We start from the raw sequence: 13,764 nt of genomic DNA, 5'->3' as shown, positions 1-13,764 counted from the left end.
CCATCTGGAGCCCCTTCCCAATCAAAGAAGCTAAAAGCAGATAAAGCCTGAGTATGGCTCCCTATAGCAAAACATGCAGTGAACATGACAAGAGGAGCAGCTAGCCCAGGCTTACATGCTGCACTGGGCTGAACTATGCCCCGAAGTCTGCTACTTTAAGCCCTAGTCCCAGAGTGTGACAATAACAGATCAAAACAGACAACTCAGAGGGACATTAGGAGATAATGCTATCTACAAGACAAGGAGAGAGGCCTCAGAATGAACCAGCCCCGAACTTGGACTCACCCTCTTGCATAGGAGAAATAAGTCTGTGATCTGAACACCACTACAATTGCCACACAGTATGTTCTCTCCTTTAAGTCAGAATAGCTACAGACTTAAAATGATACATTTCATGCTATGCATACTTTATTAGGAAGATTGCTTTTCTAAGATTTAATATATATATATATACATATATATATATATATTATACAGTATACACACACACACACACACACACTTTTTTTTTTCTTTTACAGGGTTTCATTGCATAGCCCTGGACATCCTAGAACTCAAAGATTCTCCTGCCTCTGCCTCCCCAATGCTGGGATTAAAAGCACATGCCAGCACTGTCCAGCCTATTTATTTATATTTTATGTGTGTGACTTGCCTACATGCATGTCTGCCAAAGTTCCAATGAAGAAGATGGCATTGGGTCCCTTGGAACTGGAGTTACCACGTAGGTGCTAAGAATTGAACCTCAGTCCTCTGGAAGAACAACCATTGCTCTTAACCACCTTGAAATCGTATTTAAAATTTATTTAGTTGGGTATCAGTGGCACATGCCTTTAATTCCAGCACTCGGGAGGCAAAGACAGGCAGAGCTCCAAGCTGAAGGCCAGCCTGGTCTACAGAACGAGTACTAGGACAGCCAGGGCTACACAGAGAAACCTTGTCTCAGAAAACTAAATTTAAAAAAAAAAAAAAAAAAAAAATTTTTTTTTTTTGTTTTGTTTGAAGACAGTGTTTCTGTGCAGCTCTGGCTGTTCTGGAACTCACTCTACACATGGCAACATTTTTAAACAGAGGTGATAAAGGGCCCCCACCTTTGCTGTCTTAGTGACTGCCTTAGGTTCCCAGAATTCTAGGAAAAGCACTTCTCCTCAGCAAGGTCATCTATCTGGCTGTGGGCTGTTGTGTTTTGTAGGTGAACAGCCTATATCCCTGCGAACCCATCACAGCCCAAGCTATTTGAGAAAGAAATTTAAGGCAAAGACAGGCACACAGACAGTCAGACAAACAGTCTTTATTTAGTTGTTGGATTTTTTTTTTGGGGGGGGGGGAGGCAGGGCCAGAGTTTCTCTGTGTAGCCTTGGCTGTCCTGGAACTCAGGATGACCTCCAACTCTGTGCTGGGATTAAAGGCATGGGCCACTACCACCCAGCTTCTGTGGTTTTTTACTTGGCTCATAGACAAAGGGATGAGATGAACAGGGGCTAAAGTACAACAGACCCCACCCACTGGCGAGGGACACAGCGGCTAGGGACTGGCTTCAACCTGTTATAAAGTGCATGGTAGACCCCCCCCCCCGGGGCTTCCCTGGGACATATCCTTTCCTCACAACTGTAACCTCAGTCCCTTCTCACTCCCACTCCTCCCCTTTCCAAAGTCCCTCAGTCATCTAGACACAGAAGCCATGTACGGTAAAGCCTTCCTGACCCCCAGCTTTCTACAATGTTCAGTCAAAGCCCAGAGTCAGACCTCCTGCCTCAGCCTGCCATCTGTTCTCCACCTATGGACGAGAAGGGTTCTGACTTTTTACCTTTAAGGGTGGCCAGGGTCCTGTGAGTGGAGGGCTTGGTTCTCCCAAGTGCTGCCAGGTACCCAGCTCAGCTGGCAAGCCACTGACTTTGTTGCCATGGAGCTACCTACCATTGACTGGCAGCCCTGGGCTTAGGAGGCAACATAGTGATGGAGAGGTACTCTTTACTGAAATGGAGAGCATGAAATACTGTCAGGCACTCCTAAGGAAGGCTATGCCACCCACCTGCCTAGAGAAAGCTCCAAGACAGCATAGAGACCACTGTCAGAGCCCCAGGCCCCCCTCTCAATCTTGGACCACTGGAGATGCACATAGCTTGTTCACATGAGCCTACCACATATTTGACAGCCTCTTAAGCCTATCTTCATCATGGCTCTCAGACAGGGTGGCACCACACTAGGTAAGTCAGTTGACAGGGACATGTCGGGCAGCAGTTTTTTTACACACCAAGCATCACCTTTGGACATTCTCAGTGGTATCTCTAAGGGCAGAATAAAAGAGACAGAAAATATTGGTAAGTGGTAGGAGCTGCTCCAGACCAAGATCTGAGGACACCAGAAGGTCCCAATTGCCAGGCAGAATCTACTCCAGTGAAGACCCTTAAGGGGGGATGCTGGAACTAATTTGGAAGTCAATGGGATAAATTAAATCATCTCCCAAATGAGCCACAAAGTAAAACCTTATTTAATTCATACATTGCAACTTTTCTTCTTTTGGGGGATGGGGAGTATACAGGCAGGGTGTGTCTTACTGCATACTCTCACTGGCCTAGAAACATATGTAGACCAAGCTAATCTCAAATTCAGATTTTCAGCCTACCTCTGCCTCCCAAGTACTAGTATTAAAGGCATATGCTATGATGTGGGACTACAACTGTGACTTTGAATGCCACTTTTCTGAGACACTGGGTAATAACTAGAGAAGCTTTCCAGAGTGCAGCATACTTTCTGGGGTTTCTCTCTCTGCCTTACAGCTAAGACGCTGCCAGACCTTAGGCCTTCATCACGCTCAAAATGATTACACTCACTCACTCACAGAGAGTAGAAGGGTCCAGAACAAACCAGGCAGATCCTGGACATGGTACTGATCTCTCCAGGGACCCTCTCCCCGGCCCCACTGGGCATTCCACACCCAGAGTTCCACCTTTCATCTCATGTGTGCACCAGCGCCGTGTCACTGGAGAGGCACAGGAATTTACCCCATCCTATACTCATTGCCCCTCTGGCAGGATCCTGCAGCTGTCACATCAGGAGGCAGTAATCAGCCTGGCCTGGCTAGCATTCTGCAAACTACTGAACACATAGGGCACCAACCACCTACGGACTAGCAGCCCTGGCTTTTCTGTGTCTCCTTATCTAAGCACTAGTCTAGGTGCCCACAGCAAGCCCTAAATAGACATTGGCTCGTTCCTGCCAGCTATCATATTGGGCAGAGATGACCTTGGACCTAAGTTCATCTGGAATGCCAGGCTACCTGAAGACATGCCAAGATTCAGGGTTAGGGTTAGTGTTAGGGTCAAGGGCAGCCTACTGACTACACACCTGTGACAGGCCTTAGTGGCTACACACCTGTGACAGGCTACACACCTGTGACAGGCAGGCTACACACCTGTGACAGGCCTTAGTGGCTACACACCTGTGACAGGTCTTAGTTGCTGTGGATGAAATAGTAGTGAGTCTGTCCCTAAAACCTCTGTTGACCATGACATCAACAGCTAGAGTGGTGTCTGAGTTTCCGAGGAGCCTCGTCTGAAGCAGCCCCTCACACATGCATCCGAACACCTTCCTCTACAGTACTGCATTCTTGGGCAGGACACTACTGTCACACACTACTGTCACACTCAGAAGGAGGAGCCTCTCCAAGTTCCCAGCACGTGCACTCAGGCTGCTAGTCCAAAAAGCCACACTCACTGGATAACAACTAACTTCTGTATGGGACACCAACACATTCCCCGCCCTCCCCTAAGTGTCACTTTATCTTCCATAATTGAAAATTGGTGAGTTGGCTCAGTGGGTCAAAATGCCACCAAGTATGACCACCTAAAATGGGCACCCAGAACACACAAGGTAGGAGAGGATCAATTCCCACAAGCTGTCCTCTGACTTCTACCTATGTACCAGAGCACACCCTTGCACATACACACACACAAAAATAAATGTATAAAAAAAAATACAAGACCTGCTTTTATCTTTCATAGTAACAGTGCAACTTACAGACAGGGAATGACCACAAGAGAGCTGGACTCAGTGACGTTTACATTTTATTTACGTCAGTAGCACTAAAATACATTCCTCCTTGAGGGTCACATTTCCACAACACACATTAACACCAATCCATTCTCCATAATTGCCCACACCACCTCCCACCAAAACCAAGCAAACTCAGCAAACACTTCATGGTCACTTCCTCAAAACCCGGGTGGGTCCTGTCCCAGCTCCTAGCTACGGCAGTGCCCAGACCTCACAAAGCTTCCCCTTTCCACACTGCTGGACCCATCTCAAGCTCACCAACACTGTTTATCATATGCTCATTGCCAAGGGGACAAAGTTCAAACAACAGATCCTCATGGCTAAAAGGAAGTGACACTGCCAAGAGACACATGCAGCCCAGAAGTGAGATGGCATCGGAACTACCTGGTGCTCAATGCAAACCACAAGTTAGGTGACAGCATGGCATGGGTTGTGATGGGTCAAAGCTTGTGAAGGGACCATTATTTGCTTCTTACTTCCTAGCTGATTATTTTGCACGCGCCTCTGTGTGCTGTGTGTTTGTGTAAATAGCCAGTAGCACTGACCTACCATTACTAGAAATGGTATTGCTAAGAAAAACCTTTTGACTGAAAAAGGACAAATATTTCTCCAAGAAGAAAAGATGTGATTTCCCAAAAACTAAACTATACTTGGTGTCAATTTTTGACTACCTGGAGAAGATTAAAAGTTGAACAATAAATAAGGAAAGACTATATCTGAAGTGGCTCCCGATGGCCTTAGTGTTGACTGAGTACCCTCAATCAAAGCATCCTAAAACCCATGGCTCAACGCACAGCTTACTTTACCTGTAAGTTCCACTGTACTTAAAACTGCGCACTGTACCACCACCAGGAGGTAGTCTATCATGAACACATACCTAGCTCCCTACTGGACCCTATGGACTCCTACAACTACAAATACCTCAGAGCTCAAAGCAGGACTTGGGCTGCTGAAAAGAATGAGGCAGACCTTTACAACTCGAGGGAAAAGCTATGGATTTGGTGTTGGGGAAAAGCAGAGTTACAAGGCTGAGGCTGTGTCACAAACTTATACAAGCTACCCGGGATTGTTGCCTCCGTCTCCAACACCCTTGGATCCTACCGATCCGTGGGCACAATCCTGCTAAGCGAAGTGACCCTGGGCGGCATTTAAAGGATGCCGCTGCCATGCGCATGCGCAACACACACACACACACACACACACACACACACACACAGCGGCTGCCGCCAAGTCCAGCCTAGTGGTTCCCTTTGGTCGACTTCTTCTTCTTCGAGTCCTCTTTCTGCTTCTGCTTCTTCCTCTTGCCACCTTCTTTGAGTCCTAAGGAAACATGGCTTATGAAACACTGCACACCAGCAACTGCATCCCCATGAGATGGGTCACTCACTAGACACTTCCCCGTGTACAAAGAAAGCAACAGAACAGTCATTTATGGTGTTCATATCAAAAAGAAAACACGAACTGTTTGGAATAGCATGCTAAAAACTTTCCATATTGCTCCCAGGATGTCACCACCACACAGGGAAGTGTAACCCACAGCAAGCACCCTACATTTACCCAGCAACCCAGTCACAGAACCAGCTCTGTGGAACAGGCTCCTCAGAGGCCCTACCAAGGCCCTACCTGAAAAATGTACAACCCTGTCACCTTCGCAGCCAAGTCAGACACACAACACAGCTGCCTTCTGAAATGGCAAGTCCATTCTCTCTCTGGTAGCCCACTTTTCTATCTTGAAAAAAAGCTTCTCTAATTTTTCCTGTCATTAAAGCTAACAGATACATGACCTTACCAACCAAGGCCACAGTAAGACCGACAGAGGCTCAGCTCTGGATACTGCCAATAAGGTGATGGACTTTGCCTTCAGGCCTACAGAAGCTCAGACTCTGGCCACATGCAGTAGGTGGGATGTGGGCCTGGTGCCGAACAAGAGCCACAAAAGAGACCTCAGAACCCCAGCTTCTATAACATGCCCACAGATACCTCAAAATTCCCATGGTGAGACCCACCAAAACCTCAACACATCAATTAGTTGGGGGGGGGGGGGGCACAGGGGGGAAGGCAGGGCAGTAGCAGGCTGAGATGCAGGCTCTAGCTCTGAGAAATGATAAGCCATGCTCTGTGAAGAGGGCCACATTCCACAGCACTATTAGGCAGGGCCAAGCTGAGCAAGGAGGAAGGAAATGTTTATTCTTTTATTCATGACTCTTCTCATGTTGAATAATTTCTTTAATGACTGTGTTGTGTGTGGAATCCACAAACAAGTGCAAAATGCCACTAATCCCTTTACGCAGCTCCCTCTGCAGAACAAACTTTCAGGGCCACAGAATAGCCTGCAAAAAAAGTTAAAGGGGGGAGGGGTGCGCTACATATCCTGAACACATGGCTCAGCAATACAGAGCTTACCAAGCATGCGGGCAATCCACAGCACACACACACACACACACACACACACACACACACACACACGCACGCACGCACGCACGCACGCACGCACGCACGCACGCACGCACGCACAGAGCCAGCAAATCAAACTTCATTTAGTTCTCGCCTCATCACCAACACAGTATGGACCATGGCTATTCTGGCTGACCACAGTCCAACTTCTGACAACCCCCGGTGGCTTAAATTGCACAGTAAATCCTTTTCTAGGAGGGGACCTTGGTGAGAATGTTTTTCATCTAGGAAACTCCACTTGCTGATGCCAAGGAGCCAGGCTGCACCTAGACTGTACCCAGCAGGTCCACAGCTGACAGACACTGGGAGCTGCAACTGGGATGGCTTGCACCAAATTTCTACTTGTGTGAATTTTTAGGAAAACTGGCCCAAGACTTGTTAATCCAACCAAAACCAATAATAATAGCAAAGCTCCTAAAGGCTGCACTGGGTGAAGCGTGGGAAGCCAGGCCCAGGACATCTTAGTTCTTCAACAGTGGCTCTCAGAATTTTAAGGTCTGGACTTGGTCGCCTGATCCCAACAGCAGACGGCCGGACTTTGCAAAGGCTTCTGTGTTAGCCAGAGGAGGACAGTAGCTTGTAGTCCAGAGCACGGCTTTGTTGTGGAAACTGAAACCACTTTTATGTGATAGCTGTTTCTAATCTCCCTCCCAACGGTCCTCTGTTTTCACTTAGTTAAACCAAACCCTTGTGTAGCTCAGGTGGCAGTTTGGAGAACCCCACTTCAAAACGGGTCACCATCTCTGAGAGAGAAGGTAAGTGAAGGGTTACATTTTCTTTCCTATAGGAAAGCTTGGCTCTGTATCTTAAAACATGGGGAGTTGTTTTGTTGTAAACAAAAGGGGAGTAAGGGACAAAGCAGAGAAAGTGCCAGCTACACCCAGAGCCACACTGGCAGTGCTGCAGACTCCAGACTTAGAGGACAAAGGGAGACCAGACCACTTCACTCACAGCTTTTCCAGCCTCTCATGCAACATTTCTACCAGGATCCACAAGCTCACTACTACACACTTGTACACATGCACGCACACGCAGAATCTAGATCTGCACTGGCAGAACAACAAAGTGAAAGCACTTTGCTGTTCTTACTCATCAATTCTGTCTCCAGATTGGCCTTGGCTGATCACCTTTGCCTTAAAAGAGACACGGCCAGGGCCTAGAGAATGGCCAGGTGCTGCAGTCACACTTCCTGTCCAGATCCTGCTGTGGGAGGCCTACACACCTATAAACAAGCTCTGCAGTCAGGCCTGTCCCTATACACCTTCTAGTTACCAGATTAATGACATGGCACCTCCTAGGCCAGGCTCCAGCACCTTTACAATGGAACCAGAGTTGGGGGAGGTCACCAAAATCTACAACGCTGCTCTGTTGTTTTACTCAGCACTGAGATAGTGCTCATGGGAGGTAGTCTACAGCCACTGAGGCACAAGGAGCTCCCCAGGGCAGTCAGGGAAGCATCTGCCACTCAGGTGCACAGAGCTCCGTCACACATCTGGTTTTGCTGGCATCTCTCCACAGCAAGGTAACTCAGCTGGCTACCCAAAATTCTAGTAATGCTACAAGTACAGTTTGCTTCTGCTTATAGAACCCTAAAGGACACCTGCTTCATCCTCCTCTGAGGAGAACCAGAGGGGCTTGAGGTCTTGACTTTAATACAAACTTCTGAAAAAACAAAGGAATAGACCTGTTTCCTGCTTGGAGCACTTTGCAACACAATGTGACATAGACCACCAAAACATATCACTGTTGTATAGCTACAGGCACAAACTCTCGCTTCTCGACACTGATACAGGGCTGGAGCCTGACTGGAAAGTTCAATGTGTACATGCTGACCACCTAGAATGTTCTATGAGGAATACTTCTGGAGATATACAAGCTACCTGCTGAGGATAGAGCCAGATGGTGAACAATCCCACCATGAGCACAGAGGGAGGAGCCAGGCCTCTACCTCCACCTGTGGCTCACTTGAGATGACTACTGGGTGCACGGCTAGAGCTTTCTGTCTGGAGAGTGAAGTTAATAAGTGTGCAAGTGGTCTTAGGGCAAGTCAGGTTAAGTGACAGATCCCAAACAGATCAGTTATAGACCAAAACTGTTAGGGACAGAAGCAGTACCTAGCAATTCCCTAGCAGTCAACCTAACCCAGACAATATACTCCATATACATCAGAATGCTGGGACCCCTGTTTTAATCATGGGGTTGGCTTTGAGCCCCGCGGCTAGGTTGTACATAGAGCAGCTGTGGGAGGTGAGCTGGGCACAGGTATCCTCTCTGCCCCTTATCAGCAGGCCTGGCACCTACCCTCAGCTCCCCATGCCCCCTCAGGTCAGAATGCAGCAACACAGGCCTGACTTCTGTGCATGCTGTCCTGGACCTGGGGGCAAAACACTTTGAGGGTGTTCCACACCATCTCCCTTCTGCACACCTGCTGAGGTCATAGGGGCATCCCAGTTGCCAGGAACCCGCTGCCTGTCCTGCTCGTCATCTTCCCAGCTGCTTTTAGACCCAAGTTTGGCCGTTGGGGCAGGCCTGGGTGGCTTCTGTGGGCGGGTGCTGACAGAAGGGGCCGGAGTCTGGGCTGGAGCTGGGGCTGGAGTTGGGGCTGGAGTTGGGGCCGGAGTTGGGGCCGGGGGCCGGGCCTGGGAGGGGACCCGGACTGGTGCTGGGGCCGGGCCAGGGGCCAGAGCTGGTGTGTGTTGGCCCCTCCGCTGGCATTCTTCTGCAAGGGCGTTCTCGTCGGCCACACCTGAAAACACAGCACACCGGGGAGAGCTGTGAGCCTCAGCCCTCCCTTGGGAGCAAGAGGCTTCACACACCTTCTTTCCCAAAAGATGGCTCCATCTCTAGAGCCACCATACATTTATAAAAGAAGAAACTATCCATTCCCTCCACTGCATTACTGGGCCTGAACATTCTCTTCCCATATTGGGAAAGAAAACAATCCCAGAGAAATCTCTCTCTGCTGTATTATCATCATGCAGATTCTCAGCTGAACAATCAAGGCATAGGCCTGGCGGATACCACTTAACATGGGTCTTGCCAACCCAACACTTCGTCCCTGCAAAGAGGCCAAGCATGTTCACAGGCCAGCAACCAAGGAAGCATCACCTCTAAAAGCAAGCATCAAGTGCTTTAGGAGGACTGCAGAAGCCTCGGGCACTCACTCTGCCCACCATCCCTATGGTGGTAGAGCCAGGCCCCGGGTAATCTCCCAGAAATTTCCCAGCCAGGTAGCTCATCACACCCCACCCTGCCATCATTCAGAAGGCTGTTTATCTTTGGCAAAACTGAAACAAGGTTTCACACACTAGCCGGACATTGAAAATAAAACAAGAAAGCAACAAAGGGTTAGTTTCTATCCCCTGTAACTAACAGTGCTGTTATCACTTATACCAGGCATAAAACTGGAGGCAGTGATCTCCATTCTAGACACTCAGCTTACCAAGAGGATAAACCTTTGCCCTGCAACCACCGATTGCAGCCTGTGTCAACTCAGCGGGAGACATGCAAGAGCTGCCTTTCTTTGGTAGTAAAGCAAGAAAGGTACAGCTGCCCCACATGCAGGTTCCCCTTTCATTCATCCCTGGGAGGCACATACTCAGGGCAATGTGGTAAGTATTTTAATTCGGCCCTCATCTGGACATTTCCCGTGGACCCAGGTTCTGCAAGAGCCAGACCTGTGGAAAAGCCTGGTTGGTAACAATAGAACCTGCCAGAATCTCTTTTTTTTTTTTTTTTAAGATTTATTTATTTATTATATGTAAGTACACTGTAGCTGTCTTCAGACACTCCAGAAGAGGGAGTCAGATCTTGTTAAGGATGGTTGTGAGCCACCATGTGGTTGCTGGGATTTGAACTCTGCACCTTTGGAAGAGTAGTCAGGTGCTGAGCCATCTCACCTGCTGAGCCATCTCACCAGCCCCCACCTGCCAGAATCGTAATGGGGTAATGCAGGTGGGAGATGGTGCCGCTTGCCTTTAGCCTTAGCACTCAAGAAGCAGAGGCAGGCCAACCTGGTCACAAAGTAAGTTCCAGGACAGCTGGCCAGTCACTCCAACACTGTGAAAGGAAGCCCAGACAGACTCCAAGCCAGACTAATCTCTGCTAAACAGAGAACCATGCCTGTAAATTCCCTGCAGGCATGGTTATACGTGCTGTAATCTCAACACTAACAGAGTGCTGGAATGATAATGCACTGGAGGCCACTCTGGACTACATAGCAAAACCTTATGAAAAAGCAAACAGGCCGGGCATGGTGACACCTGCCTTTAATCCCAACACTCAGGAGGCAGAAGCAGGCAGGCAGGTTCAAGGCCACCCTGGTCTACAAATGCAAGACAGGACAGCCAGGTCTTATTACACAGAAAAACGCTGTCTCAAAGAGGAAAAATAAAAGCAGTTCTAAGCCAGCCTGGAACTACTGAAGCTATATAACAACCTCCATATTTCATCACGGTAAGGGAGGTGGAGGAAGGAGTGCTGGGAGAAAGGTAGGATTGAGCACTACTGTAACTTGTGAAGGAAACTATATTTTTTTATGTGTGACACCCCATATACCTGCTGCCAATTTTGGGGACATTGTGCCGAGTATCCAGACAGCAGCCTCTTGCTCATCTTCTTACTTACCTCAGTGCCAAAACAGATATCCTCAGGTCTATTCAGAACCAAGTTCCCATCCAGCCACAAGAGGAGACAGGGTGCTCCACACATTCTGCTTCAGGAGCACCCTTCCCCAAAGGCCTGCTGGATCCACAGGCTCCACTTAGATACACCCCACAAGGTACAACCCCCAATGGAAATAAACAAATGTCCTAAAAGACGTTTCCAGGCCTTGGCCCATAGTGGAAGAGTGTTACAAACTCACCACCCTTGTTGGGCAAGCTCCATACACTCTGGCTTTCAGACCTATCTGAAAGCTGGGTTTCTATAGCAGGAAGCCAGTCACAAGGATGGCATGTTTCTCATTGCAGGTTCTCTTCACTTGCACTCCCTACATTCCCCAGGCTGGAAGTAAGAATGTAAGTGACTTCAGAGCATCTTCAACAAGTTCTGTGCTTACCTGTTGAAGAGTAAACTGGCTGGCTTTTGTTATCTCAGGACTGGCAAATGACAAGGTGGCTTATAAAGATGCTTTGCGGATAAACTAAACCTGATAACCTGAACTTAATCCCCAGGACCCACATGGGAGAGAAGCAATTCTCAAGTTGTCCTCCAATCTGCACTTGTGGTGGGCCCGCGCACGCGCACAAATACACACCCCTCACTCACAAATAAATGTAATAATTTCAGAAAGAACTAAGGTTAGAAAAGAAAAAAGAAAAAAAAACTAGCAGAAAGCTGACATTGTGCCTGACAATCCTTTCAGAACCCGGACCCGGATGTCGTTCTCCTAACAGGTAACTACTAAACCAGTAGCTCGGGACTCAAAGCACAGGCCAATACTTCTTGGTGGCCTATGGCAGCCAAGCAAATCCTCTCATGATTGCCACTTTCCTGCTCAGAGTGCCACCCAGCTCTTGGGGTTTTCCTGAAAGTCCCCACTAGGAATTTCCCTGCCCACGGCCCAGCACTGAAAACCATGGGGACACGGGACACAGGGTGCCACAACCTCAAGTGCCTGAGTCAGAAATGAAGGTGGGAAAGCAGCAGATATTCGGTCACCTCTCCTCAGGCATCCTCAATAGACACTCCACTAAGAAATAACCCATCATATACTTGTCCAATCACTCCTTCTTTCCAGCCTGCTGTCCTCATAATATTCTAAGTAGTGGCTGGGAGACAGCACCCCAAAATAATGGACTGGCTTCTGTGACAAGACCTGTGAAGCTTATCCATGTAGTAACTGCTACCTCTAAGGCAATTTGGACCAGAGCAGGCACAGCATGACCACTGGTGTCTGGGATATTACCATCCATGTGGAAGGAAGAATCTGGGTTGTGCTACTACCTCAGCACACAAACCTAGATCCAGCCCAAATACAGATGGCCCTGTGGACTGACTGCTCTGTGCATACAAGCTCCAAAGCTCTCACACCAATTTTCTCTCAAGTACCGTGCAGTGACTTTCACACTCCTGTCTTGCTCCGGTCCTGGGTTGTCCTCTGTTGTCTTCATGGCTACCTATGAGGAGGAATTTAAGTACTCTTTGGGTCCAGGAGCATGGCTAGACTGACACTAGCCCATGGAAATTGCTTTTTACAAGGGATGTTGTCTTACAGTTCTGATGACTTATCATATTTCCTGTTATGGTGGAAACCCACAAAGCTACACATAACCATTACACCACCACCTTCAAAATGATGGCAAACACCTAGGCTCAAGCATCTTCCGCCTTACTCCTTCATGTGGAGATGCTGCCCTATAAGCTTTGAGAAATTGGCAGATGAGTGAGGACCATCCCTGCTATCTTCATATCCTGCCCCAAGCACATCACTCCTCATTTACAGTGGGACGATTGGGTCCAACCGCAGCCTTCATGGCACACTCTATCAGAACTGGACAGACACACACACACACACACCACCACCACCACCACCACCACCACCACAGAGCAGCCAATTAGAGTCCACAGAACCCAGAAGTAAGGCAGCTCCTTCTCCAGACCAGCACCTACCACAGAAAGGATTTCATTCACTCACTGCAAAGACTACAAAGAGACAGAAAGGCAGGGCCGAGATCAGAGTGGCTGTGTGCCCAGGCCATGCTCTTGGTGGGCTTCCTTCTGAATGTAAAATTATTTGTGGTACTGCCATGCTCTATGGTTATCCCTCAACACCTAATCAGGCCTGAAGTAAGAGGTAGAGCTAGCCCACAGCACAGAGGGTAGAGTTCAGAGCTAATCCACAGGGCCCTCAGAACACATCTGGTGGCTGGGAGGGAGATCTTGAAAGCTGGAGCAAGGACTGAGAGTAGCAGCTGTGGGGGAAAGTGCTCATTTAGCAATGTGACATCATGGACTCCACACCCAGAACCCCAAAAACCTATAAACAAGTACAAACCTATAAACAAGGCTGAATGCCGTAGTATCTATGGGAGCAAAACAAAAGTTCCAACAAAACAAAAAAAGCATCATAAACCAGCAGTTCTCAACTTGTCTGTCCTGACTCCTTCTGGGGGGCTGGAGGTCAAACAACTCCTTCACAAGGGCATATCAGATAGTTATGTTACCATTCACAATAGCAAAAGTACTGTTATGAAGTAGCAACAAAGTAATCTTATTTCACTAGGGTATACCACAATATAAAGACTGTATTTCACT

The 13,764-nt window shown here is 48.2% G+C and overlaps 1 protein-coding gene across 2 annotated transcripts in view; it reads right to left on the bottom strand.

The window, feature by feature from the left end:
• Positions 1-4,047: 4,047 nt before the first annotated feature.
• Positions 4,048-13,764, bottom strand: part of Dnajb6 (DnaJ heat shock protein family (Hsp40) member B6) — a 49,646-nt gene continuing 39,929 nt past the window's right edge. The window contains exons 9-10 of one of the 2 annotated variants that reach the window (XM_021190183.2): positions 8,933-9,253; positions 4,048-5,373 (exon numbers count right to left, since the gene is read on the bottom strand). In XM_021190183.2, the coding sequence (XP_021045842.1) occupies positions 5,291-5,373; positions 8,933-9,253 (404 nt within the window). In that variant the 3' untranslated portion in view covers positions 4,048-5,290. The remainder of the gene's footprint in view (positions 5,374-8,932; positions 9,254-13,764) is intronic. The other variant, XM_029534797.1, reaches the window with a different exon arrangement.

Source organism: Mus pahari, chromosome 2 (assembly GCF_900095145.1).
Source record: "Mus pahari chromosome 2, PAHARI_EIJ_v1.1, whole genome shotgun sequence".
Classification (NCBI taxonomy): Eukaryota; Metazoa; Chordata; class Mammalia; order Rodentia; family Muridae; genus Mus; species Mus pahari.
This window is presented reverse-complemented; position numbering and strand designations above follow the sequence as displayed.